This window comes from Phacochoerus africanus, chromosome 7 (genome assembly GCF_016906955.1).
Source record: "Phacochoerus africanus isolate WHEZ1 chromosome 7, ROS_Pafr_v1, whole genome shotgun sequence".
Taxonomy (NCBI): domain Eukaryota; kingdom Metazoa; phylum Chordata; class Mammalia; order Artiodactyla; family Suidae; genus Phacochoerus; species Phacochoerus africanus.
Window position 1 is genome coordinate 87,527,676 of NC_062550.1, and position 27,530 is coordinate 87,555,205.

At 42.3% G+C, this 27,530-nt stretch overlaps 1 protein-coding gene across 1 annotated transcript in view; it reads right to left on the reverse strand.

Moving 5' to 3' along the window:
• The window catches only part of SLC17A8 (solute carrier family 17 member 8), a 57,941-nt gene that overhangs the window by 20,242 nt on the left and 10,169 nt on the right, over window positions 1-27,530 (reverse strand). Inside the window, exons 2-5 of the mRNA XM_047788198.1 lie at window positions 17,010-17,262; window positions 8,721-8,839; window positions 6,536-6,650; window positions 5,020-5,107 (exon numbers count right to left, since the gene is read on the reverse strand). Coding sequence (XP_047644154.1) covers window positions 5,020-5,107; window positions 6,536-6,650; window positions 8,721-8,839; window positions 17,010-17,262 — 575 coding nt within the window. The remainder of the gene's footprint in view (window positions 1-5,019; window positions 5,108-6,535; window positions 6,651-8,720; window positions 8,840-17,009; window positions 17,263-27,530) is intronic.

Genomic DNA, 27,530 nt, shown 5'->3' on the forward strand with positions numbered 1-27,530 from the left:
CAGGAAGGCCAGGATGGCTGTTGTCTCCATCCACCTCCTAAATGGGTTCATTTTTTCATTTCTTTCTCACTTTGTAAATACCTAGCCATGTAAATACTTAGCTCTGTGTGCATGTTTATCTTGTCTAGATAAGCTAATGAGGGCTGGAGGCAGTGACCTTACCTCCATTATCTTGGGCAGCTGAATGATATCTGCTGGAGAAAACACGAGCCCTGCGAACTCCCAATAAATATTAGGAGAACCCCCAAAAAAATTACCATCTGAAATTCCCTCTGGGTATAAATGAAAAAATTATTTTTTTGCTTTTTAGGGCTGCACCTGTGCTGTATGGGTCCCAGGCTAGGGGTCGAGTCAGAGCTACAGCTGCTGGCCTACACCACCGTCACAGCAACTCAGGATCCGAGCGGCATCTGGGACCTACACCACAGCTCACAGCAACGGCAAAACCTGAACTCACTGAACAAGGCCAGGGATCGAACCCACAACCACATGGTTCCTAGTCGGATTTGTTTCCTCTGCGCCACGACAGGAACTCCATGAATGAAAAAATTCTTGCTTTGGAAAAAGTGAGCAGAAAAAAGAAATCCTGGATCCCAATGTTGAGGAAAACCTTCAGGAAATAGGAGCTTGGGGAAGCTTCCAGAGAAAGCGATTAAAGCCCATCTTTCCAAGCTGAGCCTGATTAGCTAGGAAAGGCCCAACCCGGAATCCAAAATCTGAACATCATAACACCCAAGGAAGGCTCTCAATTTTTCCAAATAATTTTCCTCCGACAGAAGATGGGCACGAGATCTCTATCTCACAGGGTTGTTTTGACGAGTATTACATGAAGATGTTCTAGTTAGTGCTGCATGAACCCGACGATTGCTGCTACTGTCACGTACAGGATGACAGAGCATTTTTTTTACACCTCAGACTTCCTCAAACCAATAAAGCGAGCCTTCCAGGGCATATGGTTTGGAAAGAAGAGCTGCAGGTCTGATTCCTCTGTGGGTGTGGAAAAGGTGGTCTTCCTTCTTGGACCAAATGCCCTGGCAGCAGGGGGTATGGGGGCTCTAGTTTAGATGATGCAAAGAGGGAGGGTCAGGGGATAACCACCAACTAAGATGCACTGAGTGCTTTCTGTGTACCTAGTATCACACTGAGTATTCTGGACCCCTGACTTTTAGTCAACCCTGTTTTCAACCTGATTAAATTGGTCATCCCTATTTTACAAGAAAGCTCAAGGAAGGGAGATAAATTTCCTGAGGCCATGTGGGTGGAAATGACAGGAAGCCAGGTCTGCTGGAATCCAAAGCCTTTAACCTTAACTATCTAATAATTCAGTCCTGCTTCTTTCCTCCTCAACAAAGAGACGCATTCTTTCATTGAGGCAATTTTACAACTTGAAATTACCCTTCCCTGTCTTTTAGGCCAACTCCTCCTCATCTTTCCAGACATGGTGGATGTAACCTCCTACCACACCCACAGCCCCTGAGCCTATCCCAACAGGCTCTCTCCCACCTTGCCCCAGCTGCACCTTGATCCCTCTGCATGTTCACCCAGAGGAAGAAGGAGGCCCTCCAATGCTTGTTGAATGGTGTGAAGAGATGTGACCAGCTGAACTGGGGCGGGGGGGGCAGGTGAGAGTCCCCACTTCTGTCCCCACTCTCTGTGAGAATGTATATCTTTTTCCCCTCCCTGAGCCTCAGCATCCTGCACTATAAAGCAGTGGAAGTAGAAAGAGAAGTCAGATTTGTGGCTATCTGTGGCAGGGGTAGAGAGAGGGGAAATGAGATGAAGGCAGTCAAAAAGTACAAATCTCCGGTTTAAAGATAAATAAGTACTAGAGATGTAACATGAAATCCTGCTGTATGGTATAAACGAAAGTTGTTGAGAGTAAATCCTAAGAGTTCTCATCTCAAGGAAAAAAGATTTTTTCCTGTGTTTTTAATGTCATATTTATATGAGAGGATGGATGTTCACTAAACCTACTGTGGAAATCATTTCATGATCTATGTAAGTCGAACCATGTTGTACACCTTAAACTTACACAGCGCTGTATGTCGATTATATCTCAATAAAACTGGGGGAGAAAAAACAAAAACAAAACAAAACTATGTCTCTGAATAAAATGAGTTTTAAGTATAAAAAAAATTAAAATTAATTTAAAAATAAAACAATGGATATGACGATGTTTTCTAAAGCCCCTCCCAACTCCAATATTTTTTAAGCGTAAAGACAAATTATCCCCAAGCCTGGGTTTACGTCTAATGACATTTCCTTTGGCTGTTCTTTGAAACCAAGGCCACACCTTAGCTGGGAAATGTAATAAACCTGTTACCTTGATCAGGCAACCTTCCTTAAGAGTCAAACCATTTCTTAAATCAGCCCTTTTAGGGCTATAAAGACACTAAGAATGGGGAGCGGCTGCTTGTTGTTCTTCTTTTGCTGGCAAATAAAAATGGGAGGCCTTATAAATAAATCATCCAGAAAATAGGTCAAGGTCAGTTGGGGTCGAATCTTAGATTCTTCTAGAGTTGGTATGAGAACAGTAGTGGAGGTGGAGATGATCCTGAACTGCCAATGAGAGGACAGAAATGGTTTCTAAGGACAAGAGAGACTAAAAATGTAAAGACATCTGATCTGTGCATGCAATTCCATACTAAGAACAAAATAGCACATGGGTGAATATGTCACATGAAATTCCCGGGGACCTATTATTATTATTTGAGGTAAAAAGCGTGAAATAGAAATAAATAAAAGCATTGAGAGAAATAAAGCTTCCTGTATAGCTAAGAAGTACAGGTTAGCTTGTGTTAGAAAAGGCACGCTACACTAAGGGGGGCGAGGGGGGGAAGGTGGAGGGAGTGGGAGGGATTGGGAGCTTGGGGTTAACGGATGCAAAACTATTGCTCTTGGAACAGATTTACAATGAGATCCTACTGTGTAGCACTGAGAACTATGTCTAGATACTTACAACACAGAATGACCACAGGAGGAAAAATTATGTATACATGTATGTGTAAGTGGGTCCCCATGCTGTACAGTGGCGGGGGGGAGCGTGTTGGGGGAACTAACAATAAAAAATAAATTAAAAAAAAAAGAAAGAAAAGGCACGCTAGCTTGAAAAACTAAGCAGACCTCAATTCTGATCTTAATTCTGCATAGGCACGTTGTGATTTTTTTGTGGCCTAAGGCAATTTTGCCTTCCTGAACCGCTTTCCCCATTTAAAAAATAAATAAATAGATTTTACAATTGTGTTGGTGGTGTCAGCATGTGCTGTTCTTATTCAAATGTTGATCAGTACTTAGAAGGCCCGTTGAACACTCATTACTCCCAGAAATTCCTAGAGGAGCCAGTTGCAAAGTCATGGCTTCTAGTGAGACAGACTTAACAAGGTGAAGTTTAGAGACCAAGGAATTAAAGTCCCATCATTACTTAAAAGCCAATAATTTACTTTCAGATAAGATGGATGGTGTCCACTTCATTTTTATCTGGAGGATAATGGCGAAAATTGATTAAACAGTTCCCATGATAATGTATACATAGTAGTGTGCAGTGAAGAGAGTTCTGAACGAAGAATCAGGTGGTCTAGCTCCAGCTCTATGATTTAGTAGCTGTGTGACCTTGGGAAAGTCATTGGGCTTTCATTTCAGTTCAATGAAAAAAGATTTTAAATTTAAATTTTGATTTTTTTTTTTCCATTTATAAAAAGCAATGGAGGCCTTGATGATTCTGTATCTTCTACTTTCAACTTTGGAAAATATCATTTGTTGGCTAATCCTACAACCACTTGCAATCTGATCCTTCTTACCTTTCTCTATTAAAGATCCTTAAAAAGCTAAGCACTTGCTTTCCTAGATTCCTCTGCAGTTTTAGTAAAGCATCCAACATAATGAGGACCAAGGAAATATAAATGGAAGCCTATTGAAGGGGTTGGGAAAACTTTTGCTTTCCTGATGAAAGAAACAGACGTGGTTAGGACACCCATCCCCACTTCTTCCTGCCCTCAATAGGGGCTTGATGCCTGGAGCTGTGATAGCCATTTTGTGAACATGAGGAACAAGCATAAATGTAAAAAGTCATCACTCTGAGGACAGAGGAGTAGAAAGTCAGAACATGCAGAGGCCCTGTGTAGATCACAAGGCAGCAGAATCCACACTGGCAGCTGTTCACATTTGGACTCTGATATGTGAAAAAAAATAAACTCTATTAGTAGGACTGTCCATTTAAAAAGTATGCAGAACTTAAAAGTTGAGAGTTAAGTTCTCCTAGGGCCAAAATGAGGACTAGAGCCAGGAGGCAGCATTTCAGATAGCTCTGAGATACTGCTCCAAAGAGGCAGGAGGGAAGGTCAGTATATGCATGATTCTGGTGAAGAGGGAGGGTACATGCAACCAAGCACAGCTTGTACAGAAGGTTGCTGCTGGTTTCATGAAGGTTACTGTGAGTCGCAAGGAGCCGACGTCACCGTAAAGGATTTTAGTGCTTTTCTAGATACAAGGAGATGCAAGAACTGGGCTTCTAAAATCTTCTCCTGAAAATATCTATCTATCTGAAAACTTGTTCTGCTGGTTTTCCCAGAGCACAGAGCACCTCACTCCTGATCTCCACCCTGAGCTCCTTTCAGGGGGTGTAGAGGGTCAGCAGCTGTAGCGGCTCAAGATTCAATCCTTGTAGAGGCAGATGGCACGTGCCAATCTCTTGTTAAGGGGGTATTCACTTGAAGCCAAAAACTTTTCTTTTTTCTTTTTTTTTCTTTTTAGGACTGCAGGTGCGGCATATGGACCTTCCCAGGCTAGGGGTCAAATTGGAGCTGCAGCTGCCTGCTAACCCACAGCCACAGTAACGCTGGGCCCAAGCTGCATCTGTGACCTACAGCTCGATGCAACGCCGGATCCTTAATCCACTGAGTGAGGCCAGGGATCAAACCCGCATCCTCATGGATACTAGTCGGGTTCACCTCTTTTGGCCCACAATGGGGACTCCCCCAAAACATTCTTAAATGAAACTTGCTAGGATTCCTACACACTTACCACAAAAAGAGGTTGTGGCCAGTCGGCTTCTCTCCAAAGGCGGCGCCCACTTACTCCACATCCCGTGGCAGGCGGGGTAGGTCACACCCTGGCAAACAGTTGAAAATAGATCATTTGATTCAACTCCAGTTCCTTTTTATGTTTAAAACATGGACTTTGCTTCTTTAACACTACAATACAAAAGTTCAACATATAGATACTAAATAATATGTGTCAGCTATTTTGATCCATGGCACAGATGCTGAAATTCAAATATCAGTTCAAGTGGAAGCATGGTGGGGAAAAGCAAGGGGTCTTTATAGTTCGCATTATTATACAATATCAGTGCAGAAAGGGATTTCCACAACCAGCTAGTCCATTCCTTCCTTTCAAGATAGAGAACCTAGGGCTCAGAGCCATTCAGTGACAAGTTCTAGTTTTCACAGCTGCTAATATCATGTTCTTTCTACCACCTCAGTATTTTCCAAAGTGTGGAATATGTACTTCTAGTGGGACTACAGTTGGATTTAAGGTGCTACAACCATCTATATTTTTATTATGATGATTACATATATATCCTAATATGCTTTAGAAAAAAATATAACTAGCACATCAAACACACGATATCAAAAATATTTTTGCTTATGATGAGGTTCTTTTATTTGGTTTTGTCTGGGTTTTAAGTAAATTGCTCTAAGGAAAAGCCATAAGCAAATAATAATACGAATAGTTGTGCGGATGTGACAAAAGTGACAGAGCTTAGAGGTAAATGGCTGAGTTTGGGAAGCATTTCTCTACATCAGATGTTGGCAAACTGGGGCCAGATCTGGCCCACCACCTGTTTCTGTTTGGCCCTCAAGTTAAGAATGGTTTTTATAGTTTTAAGTTGCCAGGAAAAAAAAATTGAAAGAATATTTCCCGGCATGTAAAAATCATATGAAATTCAAATTTTAGCATCTAAAAAGTTTTGCTGGAAAGTAGCCATGCCCATGTGTTTAAATATTGTCTCTGGCTGCCTTTGCACTACAGTGACAGCGTTGAGAAGTTGCAACTGCCCATAAGATGGCCAGCAAAGTCCAAAACATTTACCTTCTGGCTCTATATGATACAACTTCCCTCACCAACATAAATCTCCATGTAAGACTACAACCTTAGACATTGACAGATTTATTAATAAATTCATTTAAATTGTTTTAGTGGAAAGAGCCCTTGCTATGTGACCTATAGGTTTGGGGCTTCCGTTTCAAAATTTATTAAATGGTACGGGTTAGACTAAATTATCTCTAAGATCACTCCTGCCTCATCTGGACTTCTGCACTCTGTGAAATGGTCTTTTATTGTGTATAAATGTGGAATCACAGGAGGCATTTTAATCAAAGTATTCATAGCTGTGGCCATAACCAGAGGGTGGCCATAGCAGGACAAGGTGGAAGACGGGAAAACTTGAGCAAAGGGGATTTTCTTCAAAAGCTGGCATTTCTAAAGGACCATGTTGCCTTCAGTGACATCAAAATTGGTTAAGAAAAGAATCTCCTACCTCGACGAGACCTTGCAAAATTCTGACACACATGACACAGCCGTAATGCACTCTGGCTGCAGAAGGAATGAACATGTTCAAGGTCGATGTTAAGAAGATGGCAGCTCCAAAGACCCTGAGGCACCAAAACACTGTGTTACTGGCAGGCCCCCTGGTGGATACGACACATTCATTAAACACCAGGAATGAACCTAACCGCTCATGGAGGATCACTATAGAAATTAATAGAAAGAGAAACAGATGTTTTGTTAGCGTCTGGTGTGTTCCAAGTTAGAGTGTTGGCTTGCTTTGATTCCTGAGCCCCCGTCCCTGGACCAATCATGGGAAGGTGTTTGGCAGAACAGGTACAAGGATGACCTGGATGAGATCCTGAAGCTGGAGATAGACCCGCATGAGGCAGGCTTGCTGGAGGCCCACCATCTTTCTTGGTTCTGATCCATTCTGACCATTCCCTGGTTACTTCTGCATATTTGGGTTGGGTCTCCTGCTTCCCAATTCTGCTCACACTTTACCAGATGGGGATAAAGCCGCCAACTCTCTGCCCAGTACCCTGTGCCTTCTCCTCCCCACTTGGACAGGAGTGTCCTGGGAAGAGAGAGCAGGCAGCATTTTCCTCCTTTCTCATATGTGTTACTGATGCTCCAGACTTTTTTACATGCTGGGAAATTATATTCTGTGTTATTTATCTTCAGGTCAGAAGTATAAGCCTCAACCCCAGAGACCATAGGGACCAAAGTTTTTTCAATTTTCGAAAAGAATGCAGGACGTTCCCGTTGTGGCACCTTGGAAACAAATCCAACTAGTATCCATGAGGATGCAGGCTCAATCCCTGGCTTAGCTCAGTGGGTCAGGGATCTGGTGTTGCCATGAGCTGTGGTCCCAGATGCATTGCTATCTATGGCTGTGGCTGTGGCATAAGTTTCAATTTGACCCCTAGCCTGGAAACTTCTATATACTGCAGGTACAGCCCTAAAAAACTAACTAACTAAATAAATAAATAAATAAATAATAAAATACAGCAGGTAAGTGACAATAAATAAAGGATGCAAATTAGGCAAGAACATATGTAAATTTGAGTCATGTTTACACATGTTTTGGAGACCTTATGGAGGTCCTTGACCCATAAAACAAAATAAATTTTATATTGCAGCCCAACACGTATTCATACACACAGAGGTAACTGAAACAAGTTTCAAAAACCAATACTTAAATGAGCAATGAGCTGAGATATTTTCACTTCTATCTGATTATCTTCTATTTCTATTTCTCTGTTTTTAGAAAATGCTCATTGGTAGATCACTGTATTAATTTTATTACCATCTAATGAGTGCTGTTTTTTTTAGAGTTTGAAAAAAAATCACTTTATAAAACATACACATCACAGCATATGTAAAGTCAATTACAATTAGAAGAGATCTAGAAATAATTAGTACACTCCTTTTCTGGTACACACTACAAATGGCCATCATTTTATGTTTAAATAATTTTAGCGACAGAGCACTTGCTATGCCTTGAGGCAACTCCTTTTGTCCTGGACACTTTTTTTTTTTTTTTGGCCCTGTGGCATATGGAGTTCTGGGGTCAGAGATCAGATCCTAGCCATAGTTGCAACCTAAGTTGAGCTGCAGCAATTCGGGGTTCTTAACCCACTGTGCCGGGCCAGGGATTGAACCTGCGTCCTAGCGCTCCCAAGACACCACGGATCCCATTGCACCACAGCAGGAATGCCACTTTTAATTGCTTAAGCACCTACTATAGAATCTCAAGGTAATTAAAGACATGAAAAACACTGTATGACACAGAATGATATTAACATGGTACATAGCAACACAGAATGCCATTTCACACATGAAGAAACTGAGGCTCAGAGGAAAAAAGAACTCAGGAGAGGTCACCAAGTGAGTTACTTAAGGTCCGGGAACTGTTTTTCCTGACTCAGAACCAATTGATCTGTTTACTACATAATTACTTAAAGAATTGCAAGATAGATTAGATTAGACAAAAAAGTAAACAAGAAGAGATTCTTAAGAACAGGGTCAGACAAGATCCATGTCTGTGAATCACATCTTTAGGAATGACTTCTATCTGTCATTCCGAACCACTCAGTTGAGAGCCAATTATGCCTATTTTATAAAAGGACATAGTATGACCTAGGCAACACTCATGTTAAATCAGTTTCTCTTACCTGCTGGCAGCAAACTTATTTGAAATGAAACCACCTGGAATTTGTGTCACAATATAACCCCAGAAAAAAGATCCATGAATAAGGCCCACCGTCTCTGGATCCCAGTTGAATTGTGCTGTCTGAAAACAAGAAATCAGATACAGTTGGTTTGTAAGAAAACACTTGACTGCCATTGTTCCCTGATGATCCAACATCATTAGAAAGATCCCCACGACATCTTTCTTCCCTTTTTTTTCAACAAATATTAATGAAGGGCCACCTGCGTGCTTGGGTCATATGACACAGCAAAGTCCCTGCTGTCACGTCTAGAGATTGCGCACAAACTTAAAAAATAGAGAGAGAGGTATGTATCAAATAATGATGGGTACTAAAAAGAAATAAAACAATTTGTAAAGAAAACAAAAATAGGTTCTGAGTTTACTGAGTTTACTAGGTTTTTACTAGGTTATTCAGATACCAGTTTAGTGAGAGTAGAAATAGAATGAGTCTTAAGTCTCTCTCTCTCTCTCTCTCTCTCTCTCTCTCTCTCTCTCTCTCTCTCGCTCTCTCTCGCTCTTTTTTTTTTTTTTTTTTTTTTGCTTTTGATTTTCAGGTCTTCACTTGAGGCATGTGGAAATTCCCAGGCTCCTAGGCTAGGGGTTGAATCAGAGCTGTAGGTCCTGGCCACAGCCACAGTCACAGCAACTTGGGATCTGAGCTGTGTCTGCAACCTATGCTGCAGCTTGCAGCAACACTGGATCCTTAACCCACTGAGCAAGGCCAGGGATCAAACCCAAGTCCTCAGGGACCTTGTGTTGGGTTCTTAGCTCAGTGAGCCACAATGGGAACTCCAAGTCTCTCATTTCTTTGTCTGTTTTTTTTCTTAGGTCTGCACCCACAGCATATGGAGGTTCCCAGAATAGGGGTCAAATCAGAGCTATAGCCACTGGCCTATGCCAGAGCCACAGCAACGCCAGATCCGAACCACGTCTGCGACCTACACCATAGCTCATGGCAACGCCAGATCCTTAACCCACTGAGAGAGGCCAGGGATCAAACCCACAACCTCATGGTTCCTAGTCGGATTCGTTTCTGCTGTGCCATGACAGAAACTCCTCTCATTTCTTAATGAGGATAATAAACCTGTTCTACCTACCCATAGGATGTGTGGGGATAAACGGCATGAGAATTTCTAGTAGGTTATTCCTCTGTGTAGAGTTTTTGCATTTAACACATTAGGACAGTGCCTGGACTCAATAAATGTTAGCAGCCACTGCTGTTATGACAAGGGCAACAAAATACCCTTCCACAATTCTCAGGCCTTTGAAAACATGATTCTCCAAGGCTAGAATGACTTTCCTCACTTTCTTACCCAGGCAAAATAACATCCTTTTCAGACTCCTTGCAAGCATCCCTTCCTCTGACAAAGCTCCTCAACTGCCCTGAATTGAAGTGGTCACTTTTCCTCTGCTTGGACCCCCAGGACCTCTGCTCTTGAAGCCATTATTCACTGATGATCCAACATCACAACTGTGGGAAGCTGTTGCACCCCCACTGTTCTCAAACTAGCCATTCCCGTGTCCATTTCCCATACAGGGTAGCCAATAACTCTAAGGTGGCACCCATGTCCTTTTGACTTTATAGCCTCAGTACCTAAAACAAATGCCTGTCACATAAAAGGTGCAAGTAAAGATTTGCCAAACAAATGAAGAAATGAATCGCTTTGTATTTGTAAAGCATTGATATCAAAATGCAAAATGTTGCTATTAGTGCAGTAATGATTCTTAATTGTCAACATGCTACATCTTATAAACTTGCATCACAGTTTATTTTCATCTCACAAATTGTTTGGTATTTATTTGCTCATTCATTCACCATGCACCTCATGCCTCCTGTGTGCCAGGTCAGGGGATAGAGAGTATAAATACAAACTCAAGTAAGTACTGCCTTTCTTCCAGGCGATCACAGGCCAGATGACATTGGCCTGTGCTCTGTACGGTCATTCCTATTTTGCAGATTAGGAAATTGAAGCTCAGGACTAAAACGGAAGTAAGGATCAGTCATTCAAATCAGCTCAGCAAATTTTTATTTCATGCTACTATGTACTATGTGTCACACCTTAATCTAGGAACTGGGGATACAGCAGTGGACGCAATAGTAATTGCTGTTTTCACAGGATGCCAATGGAGATGGCAGAAAGGAAACGAGTGCATACAGTGTGAGATGGCGATTAGTGATGAGAAATAAACAAATAAATAGATCAGGGAAGGGGACAGGAAGTATTGGGAAGGGGCGAGGTGGGGAGCGATTTTAGATAGAGTGGCCAGGAAAGGCTTCACTGAGGAGGTGATTTTTGAGTAAAGCCCTAAATAAAGTAAGCGAGTAAGTCATGCTATTCATTATCTGACAAGAAAGCTTTCCATGCAGAGAAATAGCAAGTGGAAATGCCCTGAGGTAGGGATGTGTCGTGTGTTAGAAGAACAGCAGGAGGTCACTTTAACTGGAGAGTAAGGGGTGAGGGAGAGGATAGTAAGAGTTAAAAGAAAAGAGACTCAAATGACAAAAGGGGAGTTCCCATTGTGGCTCAGCAGTCACAAACCCCACCAGTATCCATGAGGATATGGGTTCAATCCCTGGCCTCGCTCAGTGGGTTAAGGATCCAGCAGTGCCATGAGCTGTGGTGTAGGTCACAGACACAAGCGCAGATCTGGCATTGCTGGGGCTGTGGCGTAGGCCAGTGGCTGCAGCTCCAATTCAACCCCTAGCCTGGGAACTTCCATATGCCATGGGTGCAGCCCTAAAAAAATAAATAAATAAAAGGCCAAAGGCCTTTTACATCATCACAAGAATCTTGGCTTTTTGTCAAAGAGAGATGGAAACCACTAGAAGCTTTAAGTAAAAGAGAGACATGATTTTGTTAAGACATTTTCTATATAATGCCTCCATTAATCCTTACAACACCTGGACACCTGGAAGTACTTTTTATTAGCCTTTTTTTTTTTTTTTTTTTGGAGAAGAGCAAATTGAAGCTTAGGGGGATTAATTTACTTGCCCAAGGTCATACAATCAGTTTCAAAGAGAGCCAAAATCAAGACCTACCATACACAAAAAGCTATATTCTTTCCACTGCTGTGGAGACTTGACTTTCTCACTGAAAAGCAGAGACTAGACTTCTTTGCCTTGAGTCACAGAATGACCCAAGAAACCAAGGATCCAAGACAGAGATCCACTCCATCCAGCAGCTAATTATCAATCACATGTCCCTTGTTCATGGTCTTTCTCTCTGAAGGAATGGTGCTTTTGTGCATTGCAAATGATACCTGAAGAGCACTTGCACCTGCCAAGAACTGACTTTCATTATCACTTGAACCCATTAGAATCCTAATGGCCCCATGCATGAACCATTACTATAAGCCTGCACTGTGTCAGGTACATGTTACACTGGGAAAAAAAAAAAAAAAAAAAAAAAAGGCCGTCAAAAGGCATACCCACCAAATCCCTGGAATCCGTGAATGCTGCCTTATTTAGGAAAAGGGTTTTGCTGATGTGATAGTCAAAAAGCTTGAAATGAGTTATCCTGGATTATCTAGCTGGGCCCTAAATCCAGTGACAAGCATCCATGTAGGAAAAAGGCAAGGAAGATTTGAGACAGAAGAGGAGGAGAAGATGCTCAGAGAGGGGAAGGCTATGTGAAGATGGAGGCAGAGACTAGAGCTCTGTTGCCACAAGCCAAGGAACTCCTGGAGCCACCAGAAGCTGGAAGAGGCAAGGAAGGATTCCCCCCTAGAGCCCTTTGGGGGAATGTAGCCCTGCTGACACCTCGATTTGGACTTCTGGTCTCCATAACTGAGAGTACACGTTTCTGTTGTTTAATCCACCCTGTTCATGGTAATTTGTTACAGCGGCCTTAGGAAAATAATATAGACATATAACATATTAGCACCAAATTATCCAATTTTATCTGCAAAGCAGGGCTTTTATCCCATTTCACAATAAGGCAAAGAGGGTGAGCAAAGAATTGCTAGAAATGGGAGTTCCCACTGCGGCTCCATGGGTTAAGAACCCAATTAGTATCCATGAGGATGCGGGTTCGATCTCTGGCCTTGCTCAGTGGGTTAAGGATCCAGCATTGCTGTAAGCTGTAGTGTAGGTCACAGATGTGGCTTGGATCCTGAGTTGCTGTGGCTGTGGCTCAGGCCAGCAGCTGCAGCTCCAATTCAACCCCTAGCCTGGGAACTTCCATATGCAGCAGGTGCAGGCCTAAAAAAGAAAAAAGAAAAAGAAAAAGAAATTCTCTAGAAATGTCACTTCCTCCCTCCCTGCTCACATTTCCTCCTGAGAGGATTTTCTGTCTCCCCCTTAGCACCCTGAGCCTTTCCCCTGCTGACTGGACACCTGAATAGAGGGAGTCAAGGCATAGGCTGAACTCAGCCCACCAGCCTCTCTCTCCCTCCTCTCCGGTCTGAAGCCAGAGATTCTAGTGAGACAATACAGGATACTTGAACTGAAACAAGTCCAAATGGAGTCAGGGCCACATAAGTCAGCTCCCCAGCAAGGCTAAGGCTCAAGAAACTTCAGCTTTAGAGGGCAATGAGAAGCCATGGGAAAGGGGAAAAAAAAAAAAAAAACAGTCCATGGAGAGACCTGAAAGAATGGCACAGACTCAGAGAGAATAGTTGCAAGACCCTGTACAGTAAGCAAGTTGGAGACACTTGCTAAGTGTTTCTTAGCGTCCGTGAGGTTCAGCTCCACTCTCCTTTCGTGTCTCCCTTTCCTCCCCACAGTGGAGCGCAGCCCAGATTTCAACCCCACCTCCGCGGGACTCCCCCTGTCCAGGGCACAGCCTACACAAACATACACAGCAGACTGCTTTCTGCCCTTCGCGCTCATGAGACTCCCCTACAGCCCCCCATAACTTCCTTTTTAACTTGGGTTGGTTTCCCTGAATTTCTGTTCTTTGCAACCAGCAATCCTTGACCAGGACACAAGGGCAACTTGCTCAAGGTCCCAGAGATAATAAACAACAGAGTCAAGCTGGAAACTAGGTCTGGCCAATTCCAAAGCCCAATTCTCCTTAACCCTCCAGGGCTCATGATTCATGAGAGGGAGTTTGGACTTTCCCTGATAGTAATGAGAACTAATTTCAAAATTTCTCAAACTTTAGTCACATTGCATACCACATGCCTGACACTGTTCTGATTTACACGTTTTAAAATTTGTAATTATTAAACTAAAAATGATTATTCACACCTCAACTAAAACAATCCTTTATACCATTCTTAAGCTATATGCCACTTATTTGCAAGAACTACTTACTCATACATCTTACTCCTCTCCCTCTCCCTGTTGAAAATAAGGATTTCACAATAACTCAGTGCAAAATATCTGCTTTTGCTCCCATAAAACCAAACAAACAAAAATACCAGCCATTGAGAGCCTTTCTTTTTTTTTTTTTGGCCTTTTTGCTATTTCTTGGGCTGCCACTGTGGCATATGGAGGTTCCCAGGCTAGGGGTCGAATCGGAGCCATAGCCACCGGCCTACGCCAGAGCCACAGCAACGCGGGATCCGAGCCGCGTCTGCAACCTACACCACAGCTCACGGCAACGCCGGATCCTTAACCCACTGAGCAAGGCCAGGGACCGAACCCGCAACCTCATGGTTCCTAGTCGGCTTCGTTAACCACTGCGCCACGACGAGAACTCCTGAGAGCCTTTCTTAACACAATTACTGAGATTTTTGTCATTGGGTTGAACATGTTCATATGCTCAGATGGTACCTAAACTTTGTTCTGTTTGGATAAGAGAGAAATGGCCTGCTGTAAATTGGAGCTTTCGAAGGCTACTAAACTCCAACTTTTAAGGCCAGAGAAAAGGATGTAAAGCCTATTTTAGATCTTGATCAGTTTCTCTAACTCTCCAGAAAGCAAAACCATAGAAACTAAAGAGCACACACAGCATTGTTCCTTAGGTTTATCAAAATGTCTTTTCCAGGAGTTCCCATTGTGGTGCAGCAGAAATGAATCTGACTAGTATCCATGAGGATGCAGGTTCAATCCCTGGCCTCGCTCAGTGGGTCAGGGCTGGGTGTTAACAGCTCCGACTCCACCTCTAGCCTGGGAATCTCCATATGCTATAGGTTTGGCCCTAAAAAGCAAAATAAAATAATAATAATAAATTCTATTGACCTAAACAACAAACAAATGCAAACAAGCATCTCATTTTAATCCAGGCCTCAGCAGACAAGCTTAATCAGTTGCACAAAAAGCTACATGAATACATGTAATACACATCTGAAATCTTGCTAATATATAATCATTCCTTTTTTTTTTAAGTTTAACAAAGAATTTTATTTTAAGCAACATTGCAGCATGATTCTATGATTTGTCCATGCCATTTGGCAAACCAACCATAAATTCCAAACCAAGACTTTAATACCAGCTTCTAAAATGCATAGGGTTTATGTCTCATTTATACATTTATTATCCCCAAGTGAAATAATGAAAGTATATGTTTAATTGCATTTATGTTTATACACAGACTTTATTTACCTGTATGTAATATTTACTATTACGCACATAAATACACTTGCGGTTCTTACAATCCAAAGGTAGCTAGCCTTCTCATTTTGAAAATGAGAAAGAAGCATAAAACTTATGAAATATGAGTTCCCATCATGGCTCAGCAGAAACAAAGACTGGCATCCATGAAGATGCAGGTTCGATTTCTGGACTTGCTCAGTGGGTTAAGGCTCTGGTGTTGCCGTGATCTGTGGTGTAGGTTGCAGATGTGGCTTGGATCCCGAGTTGCTGTGGCTGTGGTGTAGGCCAGCAGCTATGGCTCCGATTCAACCCCTAGCCTGGGAACCTCCATATGCCTTGGGTATGGCCCTAAAAAGACAAAAAAGGCCAAAAAACAAACAAACAAACAAACAAAACTTGCAAAATAGGTGCTAGGATTTATCTGTAAATCATTATTTTAAAAAAAAAAATGCATGACATGGTCCCTCACACCTCTCCAGACTCCCACCCCCCACCCCCCAAAATAAACAACCAGGATAACCTTTTAGAACAGATTCAGCTGTGGCATCAAAAAGAAAATGGTTAGAAGCTCCATGGTGCCCTTTTCTTCTGACAGAACAATCTCTCAGCTAAAAAGAAAAAGGAAAAAAAAAAAAAAAAAAGCTTGCAAGCCAACGAAAGACTTGTTTTTAATGAATTGAAATCAAATTTTTTTCCAAACCAGTGCTTGGCAGGAACTGTTTCGGGTAACGCTTATAGATGTGGCATGAAAGAAAGCATTCTCCAATCAAGTCTAGAAAACAACACACACCACAGCCCCCTCTTGGAGATCTTCATGGGACACAGCACAGCAAAGGCTCCCATTTCATGCAACACCTTCTTCACAGCTCAACCTGCAGAACAATGATTTCCCAGGCACTGGTTTTAGAAACTCTGATCTAAATTTTTCTCCAAATATGAGCAGGAACTGGAAAACTATTACATGCCTCTGCAGATGGATGGATTTCACATGAGCCACTCCAGTGTGTATGTGTGTTCAATGCAATGAAATATGTATATCTTGGGGATCCACTGGGCATACATTTTCCTTTTATTCTCCCATAACCTGAATATTTCTTAGGCCTACCATTTAAAAAACAGGAGTTCCCATTGTGGCTCAGTGGAATGAACCCAGCTAATATCCATGAGGATGAGGGTTCAATCCCTGGCCTTGCTCAGTGGGGTAAGGATCTGACATTGCCACGGCCATGGCACAGGCTGGCAGCTGCAGCTCCCATTCAACCCCTCGCTTGGGAACTTCCATATGCTGTGGCTGCAGCCTTAAAAAGAAAGAAAAAAATAGGAGTTCCCGCCGTGGCGCAGTGGTTAACGAATCCGACTAGGAACCATGAGGTTGCGGGTTCGGTCCCTGCCCTTGTTTAGTGGGTTAACGATCCGGCGTTGGCGTGAGCTGTGGTGTAGGTTGCAGACGCGGCTCGGATCCCGCGTTGCTGTGGCTCTGGCGTGGGCTGGCAGCTACAGCTCCGATTCGACCCCTAGCCTGGGAACCTCCATATGCCGTGGGAGCGGCCCAAGAAATAGCAACAACAACAACAACAACAACAACAAAATATATATATATATAAAGGCTCTGAGAATTCCTATAAGAAGAAGAAAAAAAAAAGAAAGAAAAAATAAAAATAAATAAAATAAAGTAACTGGTTTCCTTTACAATCCTGTCTTCTATTTTAAGAATTTAAAGGATTAATTCAGTTATGGCCAAAAGAACTCCTACCATAGACAGACACTGACCTGAATTTCTGGTTTTCCATCAACATATACAGTGCTGTTGTTGACCATTTCCACGATGGCTACTCCAAGATTGCACCGAATGCCAAAGGAAATGCAGAATCCCAGCCCACTCATGATGGCAATGATGTAACGCTTGGGGACACCACCGCAGTGACAGTCACAGAGTGGGGGTCTCTGCCTGGATGTCTGCACAGGCCTTCCTTCTTCATTCAGTTCAATGTTACCTTCTTCTTCACTGGTTCCATCAATTTTTCTACCGTGGAAAAGCAAGGGGCAAAGAAAGACGAGGATTATAGAAAACAAACAAATAAACAAAATAAGTGTACCAAGAAAAAAGGGAAAGCCGGAGTGTGTTCCAGCCTGCACGTTTAACCTAATTATCACCATCACCATCAGCAGCAGCATTACTAAAATAAACTACAATGGCTAAAGTCACTGACATTCTGGATTCTGTGCTATACCCCTCACAGCCATTAAGTTTGTTTAATCTCCTAACAACCACACGATGTAGATAGTGTTGTATTTTCCTTTTTAGATGAGGAAACTTAAGTCCTCTGCTGTGGGAATATAAGCCCAGGTCCAGAGTTTGTGTCCTCAGCAACATGCTTCACTGAATTTCTTGCTGAGAGAGTATCCACAGACTGCATTCACATTACATGACCCAGCTCATTATTATGTTTGACCTTAGTTTTAATGTCACTTGAAGCTTGTTAGAAAGATATGCAGTAGAAAATTCACTTGCAGATTCTTTTTCTTTCTTCCTCTTTTTCTACGTCTTAATAAAATGCTCGAAGGAGGTAGGGAGATACATTTTCTTTTTTCTTTTTTTCTTCTTTTATTTAAATATAGTTGATTTAAAATGTTGTGTCAATTTCTGCCATACAACAAAGTGACCCAATCATACATATGTATACATTCCCTTTCTTATATTATCTTCCATCATGGTCTATCCCTGAGACTGGATATAGTTCCCTGTGCTATACAACAGGACCTCCTTGCTTATTCATTCTAAATGTAATAGTTTGCATCTACTAACCCCAAACTCTCCATCCATCCCACTCCCTCCCCCTCTTTCCTGGCAACCACAAGTCTGTTCACATTTTCTATCACAGTATACAATCAGTTGGTTGTGTGTCCTTTCTTATTTAGGTGGTTCTTCTATGATCCTCAGGCACTTTTCAACTGGATGGTGGGATTTCTCACTGAGTTCTATAAATTCAGATTATGTTATGTCCCTTACAGTGAATTTACCCTCTTCTTTTAAAAAAAAAAAAGTAACTGGGCAAACTAAACTCTATCTCTCAGTTATAAAAGGAGCTCTTTGCATGCTCTCACATATTGTAGCCCTTCTGAGGATACCCAATTAAGGTCCAAGTCTTTGTAAAAATAAGCAAAGCTTATAAGTTTTCATAAATATTGGCTAATAGCTAATATGATGTTTCACAGAATAGAACGAAACATGAATAATTTTCCCACCAATTTATAGAGAAGATAATCTTAGTAGCTTCTTATTGCTCCAGCAAGTGAGGTTAAAACACGTGTAGAGGGAAGCAAATATACTGGATTTAATCCAGTTCATCAGATGTTTATTGAGTGCCTACTGTGTGTCAGACACTGTGCCAAGTGTTGGGGAATAATAAAGAAAGTGACCTGTTCTCTGCCTTCCTTTAGCTCTTAAGCTGTTGGGAAAGAAAGACACATACACAAGCAGATGTAATTACCGGGTAATGCACGTTTTGTTGAAATCAAAGTGAAGAGCAATCGTAAAAAAAGGAAAAGGAACTTTCAGTTTCAATTTGAGAGCTCAGAGAGACAGATTAATAAATGTGCAAGAATATGAAGTAATCAGAAGAGAACTTCCCAGGGTACTTACCTATCTTGCGTTTATGCTGATGTGTTCTACCTTTTCTTCTATGGTTGTCCACGTTTCTATCCAAGAGCAACCTCTCCCTGGACACTAGATCTCATGCCCTCTCATCTACTCAAGGAAATCCCCACCCTCGCATTTCATCAATCATTTTCTCCTCTCCCCTAGATCATTCCTATGGTCTACAGGTAGGCTCTTCTTTCTCTCACATTAAAATTCAAAATAAAGACACTTTCAGCTCCCCCAATATTTCTCACCTTCTTTTTATTAAAAACAACAACAACAACAAAACCTCAGAAGTCACTGTCTTCAATTCCCTTTATCCCATTTTCTCTTGGACTCACTCCAACCAACCCCCCCTAACCTGCCCACCCAAGCTGTTCTTCTTAGGGACATCAGCGCCCTCTATAGGAGCCAACCCAAAGGTTATTTCCAGTCCTCAGCTAATCACACTATCAGCTGTACTAGGCACTATGGATTACTCTTTCTTCCTTGACTACTTTGTTTCCTTTCAGAAAACCACATTCACTTGGTGTTCCTCCTAATGCCCTGACCACTCCTTCTGTTTTGTCTCTTAAGCTGATTCCTTACTTACTCACCCTGTAAACACTGGGATGCTCAGAACTCAGTTTACAGATCTCTTTTGTTTTCTAGGTATACTTACTAGGTAACCTCACTCATCTCTGGGTTTTAGATGTCCCGCATATCCCGACAGATCCCGATTTTCATATTGAGTCTTATTTGACATCCTCTTGGACATACGCTTGGCATCTCAAACTTAACATGTCCAAACTGAGTTCTCCTTGAAAAAAAAAAATCCTGAGTCTTTCCCATTCCAAGACAAGACAAGTTTGTTCCTTTGGTTGCTCAGGCAAAAGACTTGCTGTCATCCTTCTCTAATCCATGTCCAATCTATGAACCAGTGTCCCTTAGTCTGGATGTTTACTCTTCCACTTATTCAGCTGTGTGACTTTGGCCTAGCTGACCTCTCTAGGCTTCAGTTTTTTTTCATCTGTAACCTAGAAATTATAATCATAATTTCTTCTTCATGGGGATGTTTTTACGACTGTCAGAAGCGAATTACCAGAGATCATTTTGAGCACAACTTGACACAAGTGAAAACTCAATATATGCCAGTTACCTTTATTACATCAATTAATCTTCATAACCATTTAATGAGTCCACCCTGGTAGGCTGAACATTGATGCCATTCACTGCCATTTATATTGGTGTCTAAGAGTTATTTGGATCATAAGACTGTTTATTATGTACAGCCCCAGTGCTCCCCATGAATTTCTGGTATCAGAATATATATAATATGAATACCATGGAAAACTGATGCTGTAATATTAAACATTATTACAATAGTATTACTAATATTCACTAAAATAGGGATATAATAACAACCCTAGCATGTATATGAAGCAAATTCCATTCCCCTCTGTATTTTCCTGTCCCTACACTTTCATATAATGATCTTATTTAATGGATAGAACAGCTCAGTCAGACAAGAAATCAAATACGTCCATTTGACACAAATTATGACTGTAGTTCACAAAGCAAGACTGGATTGGCCAAGACCACAGCCAGTAGAGAGTAGAGGCAAGATGCGAAGCCTTTTTCCTGGCTGTCCAGCCAGGTTCCCTTTCATGTGAGTTTCCCAGCTCAGCTGGCTGTGTTCTGTCTCCATGATCTTCCTGAGTTATCTGCATTCTGTTATTCTGTAGCCCTTGCCCAGCCACAATGGACCATCTAGGAGAGGAGAATACTTAAGAGGAAGGGCTCTGGAATGAGAGGTGCTGAATGCTGTTTCCCCCATATGCCAGCTTTGTAATTTTGGCTCTAAGTTACTTGCCCACTTCAGCCCACAATATTCTGGTATTAGTTTGCCAAAGCTGCCATATTAAACTACCATAGACTGAGTAGTTTAAACACCAGAAAACTTTTCTCACACTTCTAGAGGCCAGAAGTCCAAGATTAAGGTGTTGACAGGGGTCATTCCTTCTGAGGCTTCTCTCCTTGGCTTGTAGGTACTTACCTTCTTGTGTCTTCACAACATCTTCCCTCTGTGTAACTCTGTGCCCAAATTTCCTCTTCCTATAAGGACACCATTCATATGGATTAGGGTCCAAACTAATAACTTCATTTTAATTTAATCACCTCTTTAAAGACCCTGTCTCTGAATACACTCATATTCTGTAGTACTGAGAGTTAGGATGTCAACATACAAATCTGGGGGGAATACAATTCAGTTCACAACCTTTTGCCATCTCTAAAATGGGCTAATGAGGAGCTCTTGTTGTGGCTCAGCAGGTTAAGAACACAGGGATGCAGGGTTCAATCCGGGCCTCACTCAGTGGGTTAAGGATCTGGCATTGCCACAAGCTGCAGTGTAGGTTGCAGACAAGGGTGGGATCCCACATGGCTGTGGCTGTGGTGGAGGCCAGCAGCTGCAGCTCCAATTTGACCCCAGCCTGGGAATTTCCATATGCCTCAGGGGCAGCCATAAAAAGAATTTAAAAATTAAAATAAAATGGGCTAATAATCACAGCTATCTCATAGGTTTTTTAATGACTAAATGATATGATACGTGTAAATTATTTAGTGCAGTGCCTGCTCCACAAAAGAGCTTTCTACCAATAAATGCTAAATACTGTTATTGTTGCTATTAATAAAATTGTTTCCAGCCACAAACTTAGCATCTCTCTACATGCATATAGATGCTTTGGATGAAGGGTAATATAAATTAACATTTTCAGGTGCTATGGGGTCTTGAGGATCTTAACTGAAGACAGACCCAGCGGCTGTGCTCTGAGTGCACCAGGCCTTTGGCTTGAGAACCACACTTCTCACAGGCTGCTCACCAGCAAGCATGGAGCATGGCAGGGATTTAAGGCAGACCCTTTACTGCAACAGGCACAACTCCTCTGACAGATGACTCACTCCAAGATGCCCACTGGCCTTGTCAAAATTTCCCAATACTGTGGTGGAGTCTGAGACACTTCCTACCTAATCTTTCCTCTTTCCCACTCTCCTCTGCCTATAGCATGTCATCTGAAGGCTTTCCCAGCCTTCCATAGCCCCTTCCGCTCTTCCCTCAGTAAATCTCTTATGCATCTATTCCAGCTTTTACCATCTGGGATGTCCTGAGAGTTTCCAGAGGGAAGACACAGCAGCATGGAGGTGGGGGATGGAAAGGAAGGAAGAAGAGTGATAAAGGGGAAGATATTCCCCAAAGTGGGAAGCATGGGCTCCTCAAGTAGAAGGATCATTAGCTGAAGCCACCTCTTCCAGTGCATTCTCCAGTTCAAAACAGGAGGGGAGAAGCTGCGGAGAGGAGACTTGGGTACTGGGTCTCAGTTTCCCTTGCCTGAAGTTGCAGCTGAGTCACCAGACATCATGTGACCATGAGACCAGGAACGAACATGGGCCAACCATTAGAGGAAGCTCCTGAGTCACGTGTGAGTCCTTTATGCAACCTGAATCACCCAAATCTTCACTTGCACCAGGCTGGGGACTCAGAGTCAGATTTGATTTGTTTTAAAAACAGTACAGTGGTGAGACTTTACTTGTGGTGTAGCCAAGTTGCTCAGAGAGGAAGATTCCAAACCACCTCACCCTGCATGATGAACAAACCAGGCTTCGTGGAAGTCGGCCAACACAGGTTTGATCACCAGCTCTGCCACCTAGGTCCTAGCTATGTGACTTCAGGCAAGTAATGGGGCCTTTTTGAACCTCACATTTCCTCCTCTGTAAAATGAATGTAATATTTGTCTCACAGTGCAGTTGTTAGGATTAAATGAGCCATTACTACCAAGAGGAAAATATCACCACCAATAAATGGGTCGGTATTGGTTCAGTGTTAGGGCCGGTACCATTCTGAATGTTTCCTAAGCACTTCATACATTCCTCTGTTGATGCATTTATCACATGGAGCTAGTTATTTGTCTTCATCAGCACCATCAGTGTGCAGTAAATATTTGTTCATTTGAGAACATGAATGAATTAAAGTCTCTCCAGTCCATTGTGAGCATGATGAGGGCAGGAGCCATTTCTTCCTCATCTTTATTCCCAGGGCCCAGCATGTGCCTGGACACATGAATCTCTAGCCAATGGAATGGAATTGATGGATGAGTTTTGGGCATCACTCCTGATTTGAAGCTCTTACCGACAGAGGCAAGCATCTATTCATCCATGCCCAGAGACAAGTTATTTTTTTAAAGGGGTTTGGGGCTTTAAGAATACATGAGAAGGAGTTCCCGTCATGGCGCAGTGGTTAACAAATCCGACTAGGAACCATGAGGTTGCGGGTTCGGTCCCTGCCCTTGCTCAGTGGGTTAACGATCCGGCGTTGCCGTGAGCTGTGGTGTAGGTTGCAGACGCGGCTCGGATCCCGCATTGCTGTGGCTCTGGCACAGGCCAGTGGCTACAGCTCCGATTCGACCCCTAGCCTGGGAACCTCCATATGCTGTGGGAGCGGCCCAAAGGAATAGCAAAAAGACAAAAAAAAAAAAATGAATACATGAGAAAAAGGAACTCCTTTCTTAAGAAATGGAGAACTGGCGTTCCTGTGTGGCTCAGTGGGTTAAGGATCTGGCATTGCCATGGCTGTGGCTGAGGTTCCATCCCTGGCCCAGAAACTTGTGCATGCCCGGTACATGACTAAACAAAACAAAACAAAAAAACTGGAGGACTTTAATTATCCATAAGAGTTGCTTACCATATTTGGTTTTCTTTTGGTGTTGGCCTACAGTTGGTCTTTTAGATCGAAGACTCTTTCGATCTAAAAGATCTTTCTAGGGTGAGGTCTGTCTCACCCTAGAAAAAAGTCATAAAATGATATTCACTTCTACTCATTTTGTGCTCTCTATATTAAACTCTTTATCTAGAAGTCTAAAGTCTTTCTAGGGTGAGGTCTGTCACTGCTGTTTCTCCACATACAGATAGGCTGTAGTCCCTGAGCTGGGCTGCTGGCTGCTTATCCACTAGACAAGACCACTGTTCACAAACACAACTGTCCAGTAAACATTCAGGCCCCAGGAGTCTAATTACTTAAGATAGGTTTAACAAGTCTTTAAGCACTTACAGAATAGTATTTTCTTTTGTTTGTTTGTTTGTTTTTTGTTTTTTAGGGCCACACATATGGAGGTTCCTAGGCTAGGGGTTGAACTGGAGCTACAGCTGCCGGCCTATGCCACAGCCCCAGCAACTCGGATCCGAACCATGTCTGCGACATACACCACAGCTCACAGCAATGCCAGATCCTTAACCCACTGAAAGAAGAAGGGATCAAACCCACACCCTCATTGATCCTAGTCGGGTTCATTAACCACTGAGCCACAGAGGGAACTCTGATATTTCCAATTCTAATGTTCCAGCAATCATGGAGAAGATTTGGTTTTGTCTTCTAGATAAAGAGTTTAATATAGAGAGCACAAAATGAGTAGAAGTGAATATCATTTTATGACTTTTTAAAAAATTTATTGCCTGGAGTTCCCTGGTGGGCCTAGTGAGTTAAGGATCTGGGGTTGTCACTGCTGTGACATGAGTTCAGTCCCTGGCCTGGGAAACTCTGCATGCCATGCATGTGGCCAAATAGTTAATTAGTTAATTTAAAACTTGACAAAAAAATAAAGATAAAAATAAATAAAAATGTATTGTGGAGTTCGCTTGTAGCACAGTGGAAATGAATCTGACTGGTATCCATGAGGACAAGGGTTTGATTCCTGGCCCCACTCAGCGGTTTTAGAATCCCACTTTGCTGTGAGCTGTGGTGTAGTTTGCAGACACGGCTCTGATATGGCATTGCTGCAGCTGTAGTGCAGGCCAGCAGCAGTAGCTCTGATTTGACCCATAGCGTGGGAACTTCCATATGCCAACACACAGCCCTGAAAAGTAAAAAATAAAAATAAATTACTTACTCTTGTGTTGAGTATTTATTATGAGCTGAATTGTGCTCCTTTTGCCCTCCCTCCTATTCATATGCTGAAGTCCTAACCCCCAGTACTTCAGAACGTGGCTGTATTTGGAGGTGGGCCTTTAAAGAGGTAATTATTAAATGAGGTCATATGTGGGTGGGCCCTAATCCAACATGACTGGTGTCATTATAAAAGTGGGGAATTTGGCACACAGACACTGGGAGTGCAGGTCACCAAAGCAACGACCCTGTGAGGACACAGAGAGAAGGCAGAGATCTGCAACCAAGGAGAGAGGCCTCAGAGGAAACCAAACCTGCTAACACTTTGATTTTAGACTTCCAGCCTCCACAACTGGGAGAAAATAAGTTTCTGTTGTCATGCTACCCAGTCTGGTACTTCGCTTAGGCAACTGGAGCAGACTAATAGAGTATTCTAATTTGCCTTCCAAAGGGTCACATTTATCTCAGATTGTTTTTTACATAATAATTGAGTTGCTATTCTACCGGAAGGTGGAAGGAAATGGAAGGATATTGACTACCTTTTACACCAAAGGCACAGAGAGAGAAGGATCTTCAAAACAATCTTGAGAAGTAGAATTTATCCTCATCTTTTAGTGCAGGAAACTGAAACTCGGAAGAGTTTAAAACAAAACAAAACAACAAAAAACTTGCCCAAGAGTCACCTCATTGCAGTGGGGGAAGAGAAAACATAACCCAGACTAGATATCAAGACTGCTCCTTCCCGTATGCCATAAGAGCTAATCAGAAATCACATAAAATTTTTTGAGTGCTTCCCCCTTGGGGAAAAAAAAAAGGTTCAAGAGAAGCAATATTGGAGATTAAGAGAAATACTGTATGATATCACTTACATGTGGAATCTAAAAAAATTCAACAAACTAATGAATAAAACAAAAAAGAAGCAGATTCACAGACATAGAGAACAAACCAGTGGTTAGCAGTGGGGAGAAAGAAGGGGAGAGGCAATATGGGATGGGGGAAAGAAGGGATGTTATGATATACGAAATCATGTATGTGAAATTTTTGAAAATGGTAAAGCACTATAGAATTTAAAGACTCATTTAATTTAAAAATCAATTGAAAAAAGAGAAAGAGAGTATGCACTGGAGTCAGGCAGTCCTAGGTCCAATGCTATGTGAACTTGAGCAGGTTACTTAACCTCTCTGAACCTCAGTTCCATGAATGGAGGACAGAACTGTTGTAAGCACTAAATAAGATAAAGTTTACAAAGCACTTGATAAATAATCAATAAATGGAGACTTCTAAAGAAAGAAGGAAGGACTTAAATTATAACCCCCAAAGCTGGGTTGAGATTTGAAATAAGATCTCATCACTAAGGCTCTTAGGGGGCTTCAGTTTCCAAAGGATCACAAGAAAATGCGCCTGGTCAACTCCCACCCAGCCAATACTCTCACAGTACCTATTTTTGTGTATTTTTTTAAGTTAGTATTTGCCTCTTCCGGTAGACTGTAAGCTCATAAAGTCAGGAACCAGGTATTCCTAGTAACAACCATAGGTTCACAGATTTTATAGGGTTAACCTCTGCTGTGTTCCTCCTGGAATTTCACGATTTCTCATCCCCTCATAAAAGCAGAGAGCCAGTGCAGCTTACCTAGTCAGGGAATGGTAAGAAGGAGATAAAGATGGTGGAGTAGGAGGGTATGGAACTCACCTCCCCCAGGAACACACCAAAAATGCATCTGCATGTAGAATGATTCTCACTGAAAACTGACAGAAATACTCCTGCACAACCAAGGTTGGAGGAACGATCCACGCAGAATCAGGTAGGAAGGGAAGAGAAGTGATGGAGTTGGGACCTGTGCACCAGGGAGGAGACTCAGAGGAAAAGGGAGATCACACAGGCAGGCACACTGGGCACCCCAGTCCTGTGGTCCAACTCAGGGAGGACGAGCCCTCTTAGCCGGACGTAACAGGTGCTTACACAGAGAATGATAAAACAGAGAATAGGGGAAAAGATTTAGTCTTTGGCCTTTTTTATTCCAAAAGCCTAAACTGTGGTGAAAAGCCAACAGCCCCATGACTATATCTGGTCCATAGACTTGCTTTTTGTGTATGGTATGGTGCATATGTACTTTCTGGGAAGATCATTTGCATGCACCTCATTGTTCATTGCAGCACTATGTACAATAGCCAAGACATGGAAGCAACCTAAATGTCCATTGACAGAGGGTTAAATAAAGAAGACATGGTACATGGAGTTCCCGTCGTGGTGCAGTGGTTAACAAATCTGACTAGGAACCATGAGGTTACGGGTTAGATCCCTGGCCTTGCTCAGTGGGTTAAGGATCTGGCGTTGCCATGAGCTGTGGTATAGGTCACAGATGCGGCTCGGATCCCACGTTGCTGTGGCTCTGGTGTAGGCTGGCAGCTCCAGCTCCAATTAGACCCCTAGCCTGGGCACCTCCATATGCCGCAGGAGCAGCCCTAGAAAAGACAAAAAAAAAAAAAGAAGAAGAAGATATGGTACATACACACAATAGAACATTACTCAGTGATAAAGGAATAAAATAATGCATTTGCAGCAACGACATGGATGGACCTAGAGATTATCATACTGACTAAAGTAAGACAAAGACAAATATCATATGATATCACTTATATGTGGAATCTAATAAAAATGATATAAAAAACTTATGTATAAAATGGGAACAAACTCACAGATTTCAAAACCAATCTTATGATTACCATAGGTGAAACC